Below are 20802 nucleotides of genomic sequence, written 5' to 3'. Positions count from 1 at the left end.
TGGGAAGTTGGTCATGTGGTAAATTTGCCTTTTTCTTGAGCTGTTTCTAGTTCTATCATTGCTTTATAGCGTAAGCTGGAGGATTTTTATTGGTTTTTGGTTTTCTGCCAGGAGTAAAGTAAGGATAATTTAATCACATGCTTCAAACTGTGAAAGGAAAGGGGACAGGAAGGGTTATTTCCGTAACTGGCCTGGTGCCTGATGCCAAGGCACCATGGTGATGGCCGCATTAGCTATACCTATATAATGTGTGTTTTCTTTTGGGTTTCTTTTGTTCATCTTCCTCTGAAGCTGCGGATATAGGCCAGTGATCCAGGAAGGACCTCAGACAGAGACCAATAACATAGGCTGCATTCCTTAGGCACAATTTCCTTTCAATTCAGTGGTGGTCCACACACACACACACACACACACACACACACACACACACACACACACACACACACACACACACACGGCCCTCGACCCTGCATGGCAGATTCTCTGTTCCTATACGAACTGGTGGGGTTTGGTTAGTCGGAAGGTTTGATAAATGTTGACACATCTGATTTCTGATCTATTCCTTGGTTCCCAAGGATACCGCATATGTTAGGATCTAAGAGAAGCTGCTTATAACCGAAGATGAATGCTTTAAAAATATCAGCGCCCCTCGCTTTTGGCATCAATATTTATCTCTTGTTCCTCCTGCCCCCCCAATGGTCTTTATTTCACACTGTCATCTGAGAATAGAACGTGTGTGTTCTGCAGAGGAGCCTTTTACTCTTTAGGTTGGCTGAATTTATAGATTGAGTCAGATCTTCTGTTATCACAGTGTGTGTATTTTCATTGAGCACAATGCTAATGTCTCTTATGCTTTTCCTTTGTGCGCTGATGACAGCTATGGAACTGAGATCCAGAGGCTGAAGTTCTCTAGCTATCCATGGCAGGTGGGCATGCGTGCGGTGGCAGTACACGCTTCCCCTCCCCCACTTCACCCCATTCATGTGCTTCAACCTTGTTCTGCAGACATTACCTTTAGTGATGGGGAAGGAAGGGAAGGTTTCATGGATCGATCAGCTCTTGACCTCGCTGCTGAGAATGCCAGCAAGTTGGGGAGAAGGGTGGCCTTCACAACTCAGTGAAGTGAGGAACCTTCCAAGCCCATCCATGCTGGGAGGGATGACTCAAAGGAACAAAATTAGGCTGAATATCGAGAAAAACATCCTGACCCAGAGCCAGATCGGATTGTGCAATAACCTCCCCCTCCCCCGGGGAAGTACACATCTGGATGTCGTGCCAGTGTAACGTTGCAGGACGTGCAGCGTGACATCAACATTGCAGTTACTGGTAGCTCTGCTCTCTATTACCACACCAGAGCAAACCAGTGGTTCTAATCCAGTATCTTCCTATCCTGGATGAAGTGACCTGTCATTTATCCTCCAAGGGCTACGCGAAGCTCGTCTGTCTTTCCTTGGGGTGGAGTCTGCCTCCTCTGCGGGGACTGCTGATCCAGCAACTCCATGAACAGGCAGCTAAGGCTTGGGAATGGGTCCAGGTTTTGTTCCATGGCAGCAAAGTCAATGCTATCGCTAGCCTCCTGCCCTCTCAAAATGTAGCTTCCTTGGCCAAGGGTTTCTAGATGGAGCCTGTTGCCTCTAGGTCACTTCTGAAGTAGTGACTGAAAGTCAGTTTGGCCAGTGAGAGACTTTTTAGAGCAGTAGTTCTCAAACTTTTGTACTGGTGACCCCTTTCACATAACAAGCCTCTGAGTGCGACCCCCACCTTATAAATTAAAATAATTTAAAAATATATTTAACACCATTATAAATGCTGGATGCTAAGCGAGGTTTGGGGTGGAGGCTGACAACATGCAACCCCCCCCATGTAATAACTTCCCGACCCCCAGTTTGAGAACCCCTGGTTTAGAGGAGTTTGTGCACTTCCTACTACGGAAGTGCCATATCACAATTGATTCCTGCCCGCTGCAACGCACCCATTCCCCCACAAACCCGCTTCACTGAGGTTCTCTGCAGAGATCATCAGGGATTACATGGGTCACGAAGATGGAACTCCTCTCCCTCCCAGATCATGGTTTGGGCATGTCATCAGGGCAGAATGAGTGGAAGCTGGAGCTGCTTCTGCCCATGCTATGGACAACAGGAGGACTTTGGTTTCCTCCAGGGCTGTCCATCTACACCTTTCACTAGTAGTAATATAGAAATAAATGCCAGCATTGAAATACAATGCTATGGCACCGTGAGGGGGAAGGGTAGGAGCTTTGTCTGCTGCCAGGGTCTGGCATATCACACTGTGGCGAGAGTGCCAAAGAAATCCGTGCCGAAGCTTTGAATGTGCCTGCTGTAGCTAGAGAAGGCTCAATGACTTAGGACAGGTGGCACTGTCCTTATCCAAGTGCTGGCAGAATCCAAGATACTCTTGTTGCCAAGTCCTTTGATCTTACTGTTGGCCCCCAGCCTTTCTCTGGGGCTCCTGAAGCCCTGGTTAGAGGGGTGACTTCAGGCAGTGCTCACAGCGATTTAATTTTAGATCCTCAGGATCAAGCATTTGTAATCCATTGGAGATTGCCTGTAACTCATTGTTGCCACCCTTAATGTGTAAATGATGAACTGTAACCTGAGCTACTGTGCACCTGCCTCACTGTCAGTTACCTAGGAGGGGTTTAATGCTTTAGGAATGAATTGGTGCTGAGACCGCCATTTAGATGGGAATACACACAGTAAAACTTTGAGATTGCTGTATAGTTATAGTTCAAGTGCCTTATCAATAGCTAATTCGACCAATCAGATAGGGTATCTCCTCCTCCTTCTAAAGGGCGCGTGAATTAAGGCACAAAGGGGTAAGCGTATGTCTACACTGCAAAGAAAAAGTCATGGCACCGAGTCTCTGAGCCCAGGTCAATTGACTGAGGCTTGTGGGGCTCTGGCTGTGGGGCTAAAAATAGCAGGGTTGTTGCTCCCTCTTGAGCTGAAGCCTTGGGTCTGAGACCCTCCCCTCTCACTGAACCACATGACCCTTCTACTTCTTGCTCTTTGGGACTTCAGCTTGTACTATTCGCACGACTTAACCTTTGTTTTCATAATACTTAGCTACGTAACACTCCTCCATAGATCTCAAAGCACTGAGCAATGTGTGGTATGTATTTTCATTCTTTTTTAAAAAAAATCACATGAAACTTGGCTTCCTGTTGGCAGCTGTTGGAAACAGCAATTGCAGACTGCAAGTGCAGACCTGTTTCAGACAGGCATCTTTCCTCAGCAATGAATGGCAGGTAAAGAGCTGTTTAATTCCATATATTACTCCTGGCAGATTTATACCAGATCAGAGCAGCTGTGCATCTAATTTGGTATCCTGCCTTTGACAGTGGTCAGCACCAGATGCTTCTGAAGCTGGCCCCGTTTTTATTCCATACAATGGTTGGAAGAGATTGCAGGCACCTTCCATTTCATAAAATCTTCTTGGTGCCTATGAATATTGCATTTCTGTAGCAACTAAGCGAAATAGACATTGTATCTAAATTACATGAATTGTGGACAAACAAAAAATCAGTTTGATGATGCCCTGCTACTATTTTCAGGGGGAAAGTCACCCCCTGTGCTGAGGTTCCAGCACAAGCCTTTTGCACCTATTTGAGTGTTTTGCTGGCCCTCTGTAGAGGAGCGAATGTCCCCTTTCAGTGTAGAAAAGGCCAAGCATTTTAGGTATTGACTTATGTCTGAGTTTATGCCAGGTCGGAATTGTTGATAACCTGCACCATCATCACCTCTTAAAGGTCACCCTTTGTCTTCCGATCTGCTTTCCTAACCAAGTAATGCTATGGTTGCACAATTCCCTTTCACTAGCTTCCATATGCGGCTGCTAGTGCAGCTTTGTCCTCCTGGATTGATAACACTTGTCTTCCGTAGGCAATTGGTTTATTCTTTAACAAACTGGATTATATGAGCCTAATCCTCCTCCCATTCACACAGGAATAAATTGGGAGTAACTCAGTTGGGCTCGCTTGTCTGCAGTGGTATAAAGCTGTCAATGAAAGGAGACTGGGACCTTCATTTTGTATTTGCCAACCTACCAACCCATTGTAACTTTTTTGGAATGCACAACACTTTAAGGTGGGTTCTTAGTTCTATTTTTAATTACACAGTTCCAATAACATGCAAGTCTCCAAACATTTCTGGGCTTGCAGTCCCAGTCTACGTTCTAATTCAGGCCAAAGCCTATATAAAATGCTCACAATGAAGACAGACTCTCCTCACATTCAGAGCAGCTTGCTTTAAACTGTTCTCCTCTGTCATGCATGAATAATGATTCCATACCATCTTGTTGTGCTTCCTGCACTGCCAGCTTCAGCTTGAAAAAGCCATCTGGGTATGTTCTGTGAGCACGACGGGACAGACTCATCCTTAGTTAAATGCCAGTCGTTTTAGGGCTGGACTTGGCCCCGTACTTTTGTAATGTAAGGACAAATATGTTTCTCATAAAAGTGAGGTGCCGATGGCAGAAGCTTAAGTAAAGTGAAGGCAGAGGCCGTGCAAGCTTCCTCCACCCCTTCTCTGCCAATACTCTTCAGTCCTGACCTCTGTCACACTTGCAAATCCTTGGAGTATGGAGTTGGCTCTGTGATTTGGCCAAACAGCAAAAAGGGGCAAAACTAAGCCCATTTTCGCAGTGACTCGAGTGACTGTGAGGGGGATTTTCAAATGCCTAAGTGACGTGAGCACAAATCCATTCACTTTCAATGGCTCTTGTGCACCTGACTCACTTAGTTGATTTGGAAAAATCCCACCCTGAATGCCCAGATGAATTTCCCCCGAATCAGGGCAAATGTTGTATACTGGCAGAGGACATATGCTAGGATCCATCTCACGATAATAAGCTTCCGCTATAGCACAGCAGGAACTAATTGTGGTGCAGTTGCAGCTGTATCTGAGCGACGTTCAGTGGTATTTTAATAAGCACTTCTTTGGGGAATTATCTTTCGCATTTCTCTGACTGTATCACAGTCTCTTTGTATCAATGTTGCTTCACAACCTTGTGCACAAATTCCAGCGTACGCTGACACACAGATGGAAGTTGGTAACAGACATACAGAGCTAATTTCCCTCGCGTGATGTTACCGGAGATGTCAAGCTGTCAGTATTGCGAAGAACCGCAGATGACATGGAAACTGAAGCACCAGAGATTTTTTTGGAGAGTTCAGACCTGGACCTCCTCTCTCCTCCCCTACTGTTGTCCAAAATGTGAGACATGCTTTCTAACAGGAAATCAATATAGAGTGCAGGCCAGTTTGTTCAGCCTGCATTGGGCGTGAAGTCTGACAAGAGACATCATAGACAGCAAAGCAGCTGTGATGCCCCCTAGCTAGTCGCTGTTGTCAAAATACTGCTGCTTTTTCATTTTTTTTCATATTATATTGGATCATCCAAAATTCAAGCATCTGGAATTAGTTTTGTATGCAAGATGGCCAAGCCAGTTTATGCTGCTTATTGCTGCTCCCCTATGATATCCCTGGCATACTACATGCTGTGGGGAACAAGTCTCTTGATTTCTTGAATGCCATGTTTCCATGCATATGTAGGACAATCGCTCTCCAGTGGGCTCCCTATCTTCATTTGGGGTATTGGCTATATCCACTGGATCTCTTTCAGGATCTATACTAAGGCTGAAGAAACATCAAGAAGGCAGTGGAAGTACAAGGATGCTTCACAAATGGGTGGTGGACCAGTTCTTGGTGTCTGAATCCATGAGCTGGCCATGTTCCCTAGCCAACACATGCATGTTGGGGATGAGGTCTACAGTCACCTCTCTATACCCTGCAGAAGCAGCCACAGCAGTCCTAGGTTGCTTACTGTAGACTTGGGGCTAAGGATTTTCCTCCTCAGACTCATTCAGGTATGACTCAGGCTACATCTCTGACCAGCTGTGCACCCTGGGCCAAGTCACTCTCCGTGCCTCTGTTTTCTCTTGCACCCTTTAGCCTATTTTGATCAGAAGCTCTTTGGCCCAAGGATGGTCTCTCACTATGTGTTTCTAACACAAGAGGTCTCTGTCTGAGTTGGGGCATCTAGGTGCTATCCCAAAACAAATGATAGGCTGTTGGTTTGCCGTCTGTGTGTGTGTGTGTGTGTGTAACACCAACAGACACCAGTCGTCGGCAGGCGGGATCGGACCTGGGACTTCTGGAGCTAAATGCATGAGTCTCTACTGCATGAGCTAAAAGCCAGAGGCCTTTTAGCTAAGGCTGTAAAGCAGACTCATTAATCTCTTTCTCTAAGTGGTCTTGATGCCACTAGATGGGACAGCACACCACACCCAGACAGTGTGTGGGTTACATGTGCTCTTCCTGAGGGTATGCTTTTAGGGGTCCACATATCTTAGACTTTATAAAACATGGAGAAACAATTACGTGTGCAAAAATAAAGCAGTTTATAATACATGACTACAGGTATTATGTCACTGCGTTTATAAGTGAACGTCTTAAGCATGGCATGTATGTGGGGGCCAACAAAGCAAAACTTGGCACCTCTACTCTAGTAACCACAATGGCTGCTGGAGCTGCATGGCATAATAGCCCTCTCTGAGATATCTAGAACCACAGGTTCCTATCCTAGCAGGGGTGACTCAGCCTCTCTGTCTCCAAAGTAAATAAGCTGCATTCCAGGCTATAAACAGAGCATGGGATCTTTGACCCGCAATAATCAAGGGCCATGGTCCATGTGGACGAAGATCACATGCCAACGTTGATTATAGGATGGGGTTTGCCCAGGTGACCTGGCAGCATGCTGTTTGCTTGGCAGCTGCCTTCTATCCTAGAGCTGGCTGCATTTCAATGGCAAAAGGTTTCCTATCTGAATGTCATTTATGAAGCACTTTGACATGAATGGTGATATAAATTAATGCCTAATCATAATCTTACATTTGTATCTGGGAATAATGAAGAATATTTAAATGTGTTCTTTCTTTGTTTGCCTTTCCCCTTAAAAAACCTTGCAATTTATCACTGTCTGTCTGTGATTTCTTTTTCCCCTCCCTTCCTCCCCCATTATCTAGAAATCAATGCTGAATTATGCATCACAGGAAAGAAAATGCATCACCACTGACAGCAGCACTATTGCACAAGGTCCTGAAGAAAGCTGCTTAATTGTAGGGGTTTTTTAAATTCAGGTTTGAAATACCTTTTCATCCAAACCAAATCTGTGACCCTGATCCTACATCTATGTACTTTGTGATGTGTCCCATCTGCACTGCTGTGAATGAGCGAGGTGGCAAAGTTTGCAGATGATACGAAACTGCTCAAGATAGTGAAGACCAAAACAGACTGTGAAGAACTTCAAAAAGATCTCACAAAATGAAGTGACTGGGCAACAAAATGGCAAATGAAATTTAATGTGGCTAAATGTAAAGTAATGCACATTGGAAAAAATAACCCCAACTATACATACAATATGATGGGGGCTAATTTAGCTACAATTAATCAGGAAAAAGATCTTGGAGTCATCATGGATAGTTCTCTGAAGACGACCACCCAGTGTGCAGCAGCAGTCAAAAAAGCAAACGGGATGTTAGGAATCATTAAAAAAGGAACAGCGAATAAGATGGAGAATATCTTCTTGCCCTTATATAAATCCATGGTGTGCCCACATCTTGAATACTGCGTACAGATGTGGTCCCCTCATCTCAAAAGATATACTGGCATTAGAAAAGGTTCAGAAAAGGGCAACTAAAATGATTAGGGGTTTGGAACGGGTCCCATATGAGGAGTGATTAACGAGGCTAGGACTTTTCAGCTTGGAAAAGAGGAGACTAAAGGGGGATATGATAGAGGTATTTAAAATCATGAGTGGTGTGGAGAAAGTGAATAAGGAAAAGTTATTTACTTGTTCCCATAATAGAAGAACTAGAGGCCACCAAATGAAATTAATGGGTAGCAGGTTTAAAACAAATAAAAGGAAGTTTTTCTTCACTCAGTGCAGAGTCAACCTGTGGAACTCTTTGCCTGAAGAGGTTGTGAAGGCTAGGACTATAACAGGGTTTAAAAGAGAACTGGATAAATTCATGGAGGTTAAGTCCATTAATGGCTATTAGCCAGGATGAGTAAGGAATGATGTCCCTAGCCTCTGTTTGTCAGAGGGTGGAGATGGATGACAGGAGAGAGATCACTTGATCATTACCTGTTAGGTTCACTCCCTCCGGGGCACCTGGCATTGGCCACTGTCAGTAGAGAGGATACTGAGCTGGATGGACCTTTGGTCTGACCCAGTATGCCCAATCTTATGAGTCCTGTGGAGGGTCTAACCGTTGAAGTATGCAGTAGTGTTGTAGCAGTGTCGGTCCCAGGATATTAGAGACACATTTTTTTATTGGACTAACTTCCCTTGGTCAGAGAGACAAGGTGCTAAGCAGCTGGTAGCTCACTTTGACTTTAACTGGAACAATGGGTGCTCAGATTCTCTAAAAATTGGGCCATTACTGTCTGTATATAGTAGGGAAGATTTCAAATGAGCTGAGTTAGCTATAATGTGTTATCATGGCTATAATGACATGCAGCCGATGAAGCGAGCTGTAGCTCACGAAAGCTTATGCTCAAATAAATTTGTTAGTCTCTAAGGTACCCCAAGTACTCCTTTTCTTTTTGCAGATACAGACTAACACGGCTGCTACGCTGAAACCTATAATGTGTGGTTTCGTTATTTTTGTTACCTAATCACTACAGATGTATTCTTAAGTTAGACAATCCCCCAGCTACATAATGTGCACTTAATATATCCCCCAGGAGAATGTGTTATAAATCAACTTTTATTTGATGCACGTGTAGACAGCACACAGTCATAACAGACATCCAAATACAGAAAAACAGCAAATACACACTTTAGCCAACACGGAAGAAGAGGGAGTAACACCAGTTGAGAATAAATACAGTAAAGTACTAAAACAAAAGAGTCTGCCTTCACTGCATCTTTTCAGAGCCTAATGGAGAATATACAAAATGTTAATCTTGATATCAATCTTGGAGTTGCTTTCAGTACGATTCAGGAAATCCACCCTACCTTATCATGCACTACTTCACTTTTGTATTTTATAAATGCATCTTTCAAGTATCTTCAGCTAACCAGATGTACCAAGTATACATGTGGTTTATGAATGAAATGCTTTGGCTTCTGCAAAACATCAATGAGCTTTGTGTTAGGGGCTTGTTACAGGGAGCCTGTTTGAGATAAAAAACTCATTTAACACACAGATTTCCAAGGCAGTCCTTTGTAGGATCAGAACCTAAGAGGTTTTGCACAATGAGCACTGTCCTGATGCTCACAGAGCCCAAATAAATGAAGAGGAGTCTACCCACATGGAGCTCAGTGCAGATCTGCAGACTTACTCTGTTGGTTCTTCAGCTTAGGGACTATGGGTAGGGTTTTACCAAGTGCTGCAGGAGCACAAGTCTCCTTGACTTTCCAAGAAGCTGTGAGTGCACGACAGGGGATGGATCACTCTGACTGCCTGTTCTGTTCATTCCCTTTGAAGCACCTGGCATCGGCTACTGGCGGAAGACAGGATACTGGCTAGATAGACCATTGTCTGACCCAGTATGGCTGTTCTTATGCTCCACTATTGATGATATTTCTGGTAAGTCACTTAGGCATTTCTGAAAAGCTCTGAAAGTCTGTAATTGGCATATAAAGCACTATCTAGCTAGAGCCCTGTTTACATAAATGTAAAATAAGTCCCTTCAGAAATCTTCCCATTAAATAGAATATTTGTGTTCTGAAGTAAATGTTTACCTTTTTAAAAGTTATTGTTCAGATGTTTTTTCTTTACAAAGTTATTCTCTTAGACCCTCCTATCCTTAGAAACAAGAAAACTTTTCATTTGAGAATGTAAACTTGCTGAAGCAGTTACTTTGTAGCTGCAAGCAGAACAGTACTCTTGAAGCCAGATTTCACTCCACACTATGTCTGGCTGCCTCCTTTCCAAAAGGCACCATGCCACCTTCTACTACCGACTCTGCGGGGATTACCCACCTTCCAGCAGCACAGAAGCCAGACAGAGATTTTATTGAATCTGACCCTAAACTTGTCACACGCTACTCCAGCATCATACTTACTGCTCATCTCATTTAATACTGACGAAATATACAAACATAATTACAGATTATTTTGCTTGGAAACTATGCCTTTTCTCCCTCTTTCAGTTTTTCACCACAATAGGGAGACTTCTACAGAGAAAGAGGAGTTTCCCTAACTTATGTAACATTAATTAAGAATAGTTATGCTAATATTTCATTGAATGTGATCCATGTCCATTTAAAGCAGGGAAGTGTGCCAGTTCCCAGCATACTTCATTATTTACCATTTGTCAGCCATTCTGTTTGCTGGCAGCAAAAGTCACTCTATAAATTTCTTATGCAGTTTCGTTTAGCAAAACCGAGTACTTATTACGCTGTGAAAAAACTCAGGCGAGAAACCCAGGTTCAGGAGCATTCCAACGCTCATCTCCCTAGTGGTTTCACAAGCAAACAACTCCAAAGCAGGATGAAGACAGACAGCTGTACAGTTTCAGCAATCCCTGCTGGCCCACTCTTTCAACAGCATTGATTGTGGCCTCAAAGGAGGCTGTGCACATACTGCCTTCCTGGCTATGGGTGGAATGGGAAGAGAGAAAAGGCAGAGTCCAGAAGGAAGCTTAACTGAAGCCCATAGAATTCTCTTCATAATGTCACAGCTCACCCAGAGTAACTATTCCTCAATAGCACTACACTCGAGGTAAAAATTAAATTCCTTTCAGTGATGCCAAGACTTTTGATCCACAACCGAGCTGTTATTTAGGAAGGAAAAACAGGCAGCAGCTGGCACTTGAAGTGTCAAAGCCTGTGTTTTCCTTACCTGCAGCTGTTAAGACTTAGAACTATAAGAACAAAATAGGCCTAAAACCAGAGGCAGTGGCCATCTGTATGCCATTCATTTTTCAGATAGGCGCATTTTAAAGCTGAGAGGGATTCTTATAAGGTATGTTACGTTGGACTAAGACAGCTTCTACCCTTTTTGGAAAACGGTTTGCCAGCCTTCCTGTTTACTGTATTGCTTGAGTTTGTACATTAAGACAGTAGGAAGAAAGCTGCAATACAAGGTAATGAGGGAATACACTGTGATGCACACTGCTGATAATATTTATCTGATATACTCCTCCTCAGAGATGCCAGACATGTCTTCATCAGTGCTTTCCTCCAAATCTGGTAAGTTGCCCCAAAGCAGTAAATTCACACCTGGAAGAAGGATTGTAAATAACTTAATTTGTATTCTGACCCCTAAGACTAAGAACTGCATTCATTGCCACAAAATGAATGGCTCTTGCAAAACCTATTAGATGAACTAAGACAACATTGCCCAGCTGTAGGTTATTTTCTATTTTTATTCAAAAAGGATCTCTAGAAATATCCTTTTGAACTGCACGATAGTAGCAAGTCCTGTATGAAGAGTAATATGAAATAATCATGTAGCTATTGGTAAATCCCCTTATGGCTGGGTTACATTAATTGTGTTGGTTTGAGGCACAGATGACACTGTAAAAGTGTTTAAACTAACTAATCTTTTGTGTATGAGAAACAGAAACATAGATGATCTAGTAAAAGGCCACATACTTTGGGAAGGACCCAGAAGGACTGATATTGCTAGATACTTTTAGTTTGTGTGCCAAGTAGTTGTTTAAAAGGAGCTCAAGCAAACTGAATAGTAAGAGCTAGTATTGGTTGTAACCTCAGCCTAAGGTAATGGGGATCAACAGAGAAAGTTATCCAGGGTCACAGTGACAACACAGCTCAGCTCAGAATGACCAGTCAGTGGAGGTTGCTTAATAGCACAGTGAAGCTACACACACTACTATAAATAGTATCCTGTGGCTCTGCGTTTACACCACTTGTATTTGTGCAGTTTGCATAACAATATTGCCTCAGAAAATCCTGATTCCCATCAGCAAGAGGTTAGAGTAAATTTTCTGACCAATTAATCTTACAGCCCAGTGACTTTATTAAAAAAAAAAAAAAGCCACACAAAGTTGAGGTAGCCTAATATAGCATGTTAGATACTTTAAGCTCCAGGTGACATGAACAGTTTCCTCATAGAGCATTCCTTCCTCACAAGCCTCTCTGCTGGAAAGGCAACTCAGTATAGACTCGCTATATACCTTAAGTAAACTGCATATGCTTTGAGACACCTTGCTATTGGGGTGGAGGGGAGTTGCCAGTTAACTCTCCTGTGAGTTAAATAGAACTTCCCTGTTCAGAATAAAGAGTTCCTTACCAGATGAGTCTAGTCTGTTCATACCAAAGACTGCTTGGCTGTGAAACATCCAGAAATGTCCATTGTTACAGGACAGCAGGCAAGGTTTGCATGGAGCAATCACATGGTAACCTACAACATTGCCACTAGAACAGCAAACAAACAAAATAATGATCATGTAAGTTCGTGGATGAAAGCCAGTTTGCAATGAAGAACCAACTCAGCTTAATGTTAAATAGGATCTAACCACTTTAGCAGGCAAATTGGTATATAATGTTCTTATCTGGGGAAAATTAATGGTGAGTTTTTAAACAATGGTACAAAAAGTGTCTGAATATATTTACTTAGAGAAAAAGTGTGTGTGTGGAGTTGCACAAGATTTATGTTTCTTATACAGGGAGTCTTGTCTTATTGCAGAGAACCAAATTCTGTCTGTTACCTGAGTGTACTTTTATCTTAAGTCAGTGAAATTTGTTGCATCTATCATGGAATCTGATTGTTCATTTGTAAAATAGAACTCCCCTGTGAAATCAATGGAGAGTTCTCCTTAAAACTGATGGTACAATAGGACCTGATAAAAGCTAAGTAATTAGGTTGGCGTATATATGAGCCTGATTCTGCTCCACTGAAATAAATGGAAATTAAGGGTTTGAGTAGGAACAGATTATAGCCTAATTAATTTACCTATAGTAGATTCCTTTCACTCCCAGTAGCACACCCAGAAGAAAGTGTGTGCTTTCTATTTCAGCATCTAGACAAACCAGAATTCCTTGCTAGCCAAGTCTCAAAAAAAACCCACCTTGTTATTTTTAGTCCAAGAACTTTCCCATCCAAGCTCAGATCTGAGCAAACTGAAATTTTAGGCATAAAGTAGACAAGTGATCCTTTTGAGCAGTTTAGCTTTTTTTTCAAAAAAAAGGAACAGTATTTTAAGTATCGGGCATTAATAAAAACAAACAACAAGCTCCAGGAACTTTCATGTTAATTTTTTCCATCCGCTAGTGAAGAGTAGGTCTGCCAACAGCATGTTCTGTTACAGCAGAACCTCAATTTTATGAGCCTCTTATACAAACCTACTGTAACTGAGATGTTCAATTTTATGAACTCCTGAATCCCCAATTAGTTCATAAAATAGGAATTCTCTACTGTATCTGTTTTAGTAAAGTGGAAGATATGAGTAACTGCATTTCTTTGTGACTTTATTCACACAGCTATCTCAAATCAATACTGAAGCAGTCTCTCTGGAGTCAGTGTTATGCAAGTTTCCTATAGAACCCCACCTTAGTCTTGATACACATTCTTCCGTGCATTTCTGCTAGGGACTTCTACAATGACAGACTAACAGTCATGTCCAAAGGTAGCGGGGCCAAGTTTCCACTGAGCAATGTTATATCAAATTCATTTCATTTGTGACAACTTTAGTGGCCAGTAATGAGAGGTTGCAATGTTGTTGCTGCAGCACATGCATTGTGGAGCAGGTGCTTGTATGATTACGAGTCACATTGAAATATTACTTACCATTTTAAGCATGCAACGTTCTTCAGTTTGCATTTGCAGATGTCAGTGAAATAGCAGCTTCCAATGAAGTCAACCGTACTGGAGGGGAAAAAATTCGTCACAGGAATAGTTTAGACATTTAACATAACTTCACCCAGCCACTTGCTTTTGCGGTAAGCTAGAATTCCAACAAACCAGTGTTAGGTGTTTGAAGTTCTTACTTTTCTATTTCCATTCACAATCACCAAGCAAACTAGTATCAAGATAGAAAAGATTCCTATATATTCCACCAGCAAACCCTCAGCCAGCATCACAGTGCACACATGCTAGCTTTCAGGAACCTGCTACCTTCCACCAGGAGCACTGCTTTAGTATATTTGGTTGCTTGGGTTCTAAAGAAGATTCTGTTGGGACCACCCTTCCCCTCTTGAGCGGAGGTGGCAGTGGTTCATACAGCTCAAGGACTGAGAGGGATATCCGCTACATAATACTTTTGCTGGCCAAGGATGCTGGTTGTCGAGCTTAGGACTGCATACCTAAATTCCAGCTTAAGAGTACAAAATGCTATTGAAGGAACCGCAGGTCAGTCCCAGCAGCAATTAAAAAAAAGTCTCAGCTTTTGATTATACAATCCCTATTCTTACACTAAGGCCAGGAAAGCAGGCAGATGTCAAATTTGTGAGCTGAGAGATAGTGCTCCCTGCCTCTTACAATGCTTCCTCAACAGCTCACCTCTAGTTGTCCAGTAGCGTACCATAATACTCAATGGTCTAGGGTCATCTGCTCAACACAGATTTCAGCTGAATCCCAATGCTAAGTGAATGTACTTCAAATATTCACATAGCTGACTCTCTTCACTTCACGGAGTAAGAGGAAGAATAGCAGACCATTAGTGTAAAGCAGGTATTTGAGGGCACCATTAAATAGCAAAAGAGGCAGAGGGGGGTAGAATAAAGATACTTTCAACACAACCTTGAAGAGCATCAAAGTTAAACTCATCACAAACCACGTGAGGAATAGTACGAACGATGCTGAACATTACACTACTGCGTAGTCACTTAATTGCATATCTCCAGTTATCACACCAATAAACCAAAACTGGATTACTTCCTGGAACTGGTTGCTACATAGAAAGGAATAAAAGCACCCAATGTGATGGTCATTTTTATCAAGTCAAGTCAATGACCAAAAGGCATTGCTCACAAGAATCTCAAGATGACACTATCCCAAGCAATTCTATACTCTGTTAGCTATACTCTGTTGCACTGAGTTAGTCATCGGTGCTATAAAACAAAATAGTGCTAATTTTTTTTGAAGATCTTATTCCACTAAGTGCTTTTTCTCCATACTTGAAGTTTGTCCACTGTGAGACCAATCCAGGCACTGTCCTGAGGCACACTCCACTTCACCAGGTTATACATGTAGCAATATCCTTTTTAATTCTACAATCTTTTTGATGGCCAATGAGGGTTTCTCCTCAGGCCTATAGTATGGGCATTTACTACTATACAGAGACTTAAAGGATCACCCGTGAAACTTTTAGCAGCTGAGGTTCGTAAGTGGTTGATGGGATCTGCAACTCCCCTATATGTGCACACTATAATCCCAGCAGAATCTGCGGTCAGGTAGATTCCTCTTAGGAGAGTAATTAAAAATGAAGCATAATTGAGTGCTTTAGACCAAATCTGACCACCTGAAATTAGTGTGATCTGGTGGGAAGTGCCCATCAGATTCTGTTTTAAAAATCCATGACAGTAATTGAAACTTAATTTTAGAGTAGGCTTATTTACCTCTTTAAGCTTCTAAAAATATTACACACTGGCAGAAAATAAAGTTACAAGCTAGCTGACAAAGTCCCTTTAATGGCTTTGCTCTATATATTTAATTTTTCCTACTTTACCTGAGGATGATGGCTAACTTCTTCTGAATTGTTTCAGACTATGAGTGTGGTTTGGTTTTATGCAACTCAATGAACTGGCCCACAGAGGTAAACATCAGCAAGGCTCAAGAGCTGCTTTGTTGTTGTCCCAGTTCCAAGCAGTCAGTCAGTCCAGAGCTAACCATTTTAACTAGACCACAAGGGAACTGGGCCTCTCACTAGTACTTAGAGGTGATAATTAGTCTTTTTATACAGGGATTGAACTCCGTTACCATTGGGTTCAGTTAGCAACTCACTATCTATATCTACATTAAGAAACTTGCCTATTTACAATGGGTGTCATAGGCAATACGTACTGCTGACCTAGAGCAAGACGTAGTTTAACTGCAAGGGTGAACAGGTTCAAACTATGTTCAACACAGTTTCAGAAATGGTAGGTGATTTGATTTAGTTCTGTCTGTGCACTTGCAGTTAAACCATTTTCAGTACCCTTTCACTATGCTCGTTGCAGACACCCTACATCTTTGTCTGTAGGGAATCAGTGTTCTTTACAGTAGGGCTTTCAGTAGTGGTTGGGTTGCAACAAGTGTCCAGCATTTTTACCACTCTCACTTAAGCTGTCTAACAAAGAAAATGCTGTGCATGGGTATCTTGAATCCAGCTAACCCAGGAAATAATAATAGCGAAGACACCACAGTCAGGCTTCTGTGCGGGTAGTGCAAGTCTGGGATGCATCATGAACATCATCATCGGCGACCCCTTGATTCAAGGATGATCTCTACTACAGATTTACATATGGGTCCTGAGATGACTCAGGAGTCCAATCCTGGAATCACAGATCTGCCGCAATAGGTACAGACATTTCCTGGCAGGCCAACTGCCTGCTGGGAGAAAGTTCTTTCTTTTTTCCTTCCTTCTTTCTCTTTTCAGGTTTGAGAGCAAGGCACTTCTCCTCAAAGCGACCTATTGCTTGATGGAGGATGTGGTGCTATGGGGGTCGGTTGGTGGCTTGCTTCTCCCAGTTTGTGATGTCCACATCAGTTTTCTTGAGGTACACTTTCAGTGCGTCTTTTGTAGTGCATACTCAGCTTGGTAGCACACAGTGAAACCTGTGCTGTGCTGGCTGCACTTCTATTATTACCCATGCTAGCTGGATTCAAGTTAGCTTGGACAGACTAGCCCATGCTAGCTTTTGCTGTGTAGACATACCTTCAAAGCTGGTGATGGTAGAGGCTGGTAGCACTTTGTCTACATCAGGACTCCCAGCTACAATTGTGGTAGCTCTGGTGGATAACTTCTTCTATAGTTCCTTACTATGGACATAGCCAGCTTTAGCATTGGGTCAATTTCCTAGTGCAGACAAGGCCATTGTCAGACTTAACATCTGTGTGTCAGTTTCTTCTTCTGGAAAGTAGGATAGTATTATCTAAATCAGGTGTTGCCTCAACCCATCTTCTGTGAGGCTGTCTGTTTTTAATGTCTTTTGAGCTCCTCTGTAGAAAAGCTGTTAAGAGCAAACTAATATTGTCAAATACTCTTCTGTAATAGGGTTTCTATGGTAGATCTTAGGTAGATAAGCTTTGTCAACTCCTGTCATTTTTAATTGGTTCTGTTTTTGTAAATGGGAACAAAATAATATTTTCAAAGCAAACTGATCTTTCCTATTTTACAACTCTCTTTGACTTGGCGATCCTTCCTAGTTTTCCCACCAGTTGGAGCACTAGTGTAGGCAGCCACTGGCATTTCAACTGTAGTGTTGTGCAGACCCTGCTTTAAGCTATGTTAGATGAGATGGTAGGTAGAATGCCAACAGCTGGTTCACACTAGTATTTCCACTGTTAGAACGGCATCAATGGTAATGTAGGTACAGACTTTGTGAGAAAAGGGGCAATTTGTTTACATAACTTGGTATGTACCGGGTTGAGTGCTCCATGTCCAACATGAGTGCTTCCATTCATTCTGTTAATGGGTGGAAAAAAACAGTCCTGAGAGTTGACCTTCTGCCCTGTATGCAGAGATATAAGTTTACTTAAGAATCTGCATGTTTTCTATTTTGATTTATTCTTATAATTTAGATCCTCGATACATTAGCTCCAACTCTAACCACTCAGCCCCGACCAACCATCATTTGCCATAAAATCAATTATTACAGTATCAGGAAATCACATACCAAGAAATCATTTCCTGAGTCACTAAAACACAGATCGCTATTTTAACTTCATACTGAAACGTGGTTTACTGACTTTCATAAACTCATTTTTGTAGATAATATGTTTTTATTGTACACTAAAACTGTGGATTACATTTGTAACCACACAGATCACTTTAACTCACATTTGACAACTAGCATTGTGTGAAAGACATTTTACACCAGTTTAGAACATCTGTGCCAGGAACGAGGTGTCTATTGTAAATCTCAAATGAGACCACAGAACAATGGCTTAGTGATTAGAATGTGTTTAAAAAAATGAACCTTTGTTGTTGTTTTTTAATTAAATTTTAGCCCATCTTAGTTTATCTCCTTTTAACTCGTGCTTACAGATTAACACTTTGTAATTTACATTCTGAATATTTAATTTACTATTTAATATGTAAATATTGCTTTCCCATAGTTACTCATCCTCTGACTCCAGCTTACATTTGATCAATTAACAAGAAAGATTTTTTTTTTCTTCTTCTTTAATTCTTGTCCTTGCTTAACCATGAAAGCCAAATTGGGTTCTTTTTGCTTCTTTCATCTTCACCAGTTAATGCACTCAACAATTCTGTTGATCTATGAGGCCAAACAGAATACAGCTTGCTTTCCTTGATTGATATTGGTTCCTGCACCATTAAGAGCAAAAACATGTTTGTATCCATAAAATAAACAAATTTGACTGAAACAGAGAAAGTAGCTGTATTTGATCGTAGTGACGTTTTTACACTGAAAAACCCACATTTATTTTTGTCAGGCTGGATGTACGTTCAAGATATGCCAATGAACAATCTTATTATCCATCATCTAAATCAGTGGCTCTAAACCTTTCCCGACTACTGTACCCCTTTTAGGAGTCTGATTTGTCTTGTGTACCACCAAGTTTCACCTCACTTAAAAACTAGTTGCTCACAGAATCAGACACAAAAATACAAAAGTGACAAAGCACACTATTACTGAAAAATTGCTTACTTTTTCATTTTTACCATAGAATTATGAAATCAATTGGAATATAAATATTGTACTTACATTTCAGTGTATAGTATATAGAGCAATATAAACAAGTCATTGTCCATACGAAATTTTAGTTTGTACTGACCTTGCTAGTGCTTTTTATGTTGCCTGCTGTAAAACCAGGCAAATATCTAGATGAGTTGACATACCCCCTGGTTCAGAACCACTGATCACAGTTACTAGGGGGGAGAGTGTGTGGCCTTAAGGGTAGAGTAGCAGAATAGGATCAGGGCTGAGATGCATTTCTCGATCTAATACTAACACTTTCTGACATCTTGTGGCAAATCACTTAAGGGACATGGGTTAGGTTTAAAATAATTTTACTGTATATTCTTACTTTGTTACTAACTCTTGAACAACAATTTGTAGAAAGTAATCCAGATTTTTCTATCATTTACACTACTTACTTATTTACGGTTCACTAAGCTTGGAATAGGTCATTTATGTGTTGGAAACATCCCACTAGTCTGGGGCAAGGCCCCCAGAGTTTATACTGCACCTGCCTGGAGGGTTACCCTACTACAAACAAAAATAAACTAGATACTGACTTGAAACAGGAGTGAAACTGACACTTTCAAGTCACTTTCACTTCTGTTTAAAGGCTAGTTACTTTCCAGAAGGCTGTTAAATCCAACCCTACAGTGATTATCACAGGAACATATTTAGAGCCAAACACCAAGAAAACTTCACATTTTAAAGCTGAGAAAAAATGAGTCTTGTTTATTATTTACAGCTTGTATATATGTATTTTCTAAAGTACTATACCATTCTGTGTTTGGACTGTTCCTCAGTTCCTGTTGCAGTAAAATGGAAATACTAATACTTGCTTGCCTACCTGCCCTACACAATTATAAGGAGTAGATTGAGATCTGGGGAGTAGGAACTGGGCCTTCTTATTGATTTGCCTGGTATCTAACACAATGGGGGATTCCTACGGATTAAGGTCTTTGGGGGCTACTGTGACATTAGTCCACTGTTGAGATGCCTGCAGGTGGCAAAGGAAGAGGACTTACCTGGTGGGTGGGATGTCGGTGGAGTAGAGGTCAATCTCTGTGTTGGCCAGCAGCACAGCCTTCATCCCCCGCGAGCTCAGCACCTGCTGGCAGAATCTGCAGCACAGCAGGGACACACACCTGTCCTTGAAGGTGCAGCCACTCGTGGACATGATGGCTCTGGCCCCAAAGGGTCCGTCCCCTCTTCCCAGAGAGCGGTGAGGGTGCTCCTTGCTTCTCTGAGGGCAGACTGACCATCAGACCCCCATAGCTGCACCGAGCGCCCCCCCCCGCCCCCTTCTTCAGCTCCCCCTCTCAGGCTCCTTGCCCCAGGGACTGTGCCCCCTCAGCTGCTCTTCCCACACCCACGGCCCCCTCCCTCAGGGTACAGCCCTATAGCTGCACCCCTCCCTTGCCCTGGAGATGGACTCCCCTTTCCCACCCTGCTGCCCCCTCCAGGCTCCAACACCCCCCGCCCCCTTGCAGGCCCTGTACTCCCCCTCCTGCCTACCAGTGGGGGCCTTATGCTCTCCCCTTCCTTCCCCCCGCCCTCTCTACTGGGGGTCTTGTCTTCCTCCCCCCCCCTCCTCCTTTCCCCCCACCAGCGGGGGCCCTGGGCTCCCCCTCTCACCCTGCTACCCCACCCCCACAGCTCCTGCTTACTGCCCCTCCCAGAGGCCGACCCCTTTCTCTTTGCCCCGGGCCGGCTGAGCCACCTACGTCAGCCCTGCTGCCGTTAGACCCCCAACGGGCTGGCCCCAGCGAGCCCCTGTCTTCAGAACTGTCACACTCCGTTTGAATCCCTGTCCTCGCTTCCCATTGGAAGAGAGCCAACGCTCCCCTCGAGCCCGATTGGGGGGATCCGCCTCTCAGAGCCGCGAGGGCCCCGCCCCTTCCGCTCCTAACTGGAGGAACCGTGAGCCAGAGGCGGGGCACAGAAAACAGTAGAACGCTGCTATTGGT

General features: G+C 42.8%; 1 protein-coding gene across 1 annotated transcript; it reads right to left on the bottom strand.

Moving 5' to 3' along the window:
• Positions 1–8612: 8612 nt before the first annotated feature.
• On the bottom strand, positions 8613–20722 carry FAM72A (family with sequence similarity 72 member A). Its single transcript, XM_073320055.1, has 5 exons — positions 20560–20722; positions 19861–20078; positions 13782–13859; positions 12285–12409; positions 8613–11251 (listed from the first exon to the last, which is right to left on the bottom strand). The coding sequence occupies exons 2-5, from the start codon at positions 20010–20012 to the stop codon at positions 11157–11159; spliced, it is 450 nt and encodes a 149-aa protein (XP_073176156.1). The 5' UTR covers positions 20013–20078; positions 20560–20722; the 3' UTR covers positions 8613–11156.
• Positions 20723–20802: the final 80 nt, after the last annotated feature.

The sequence above is a fragment of the Lepidochelys kempii genome, chromosome 21, assembly GCF_965140265.1.
Source record: "Lepidochelys kempii isolate rLepKem1 chromosome 21, rLepKem1.hap2, whole genome shotgun sequence".
In the NCBI taxonomy this organism is placed as follows: domain Eukaryota; kingdom Metazoa; phylum Chordata; order Testudines; family Cheloniidae; genus Lepidochelys; species Lepidochelys kempii.
Note: the sequence above shows the minus strand (reverse complement) of the source record. Positions and strands in the feature narration are given on the sequence as shown.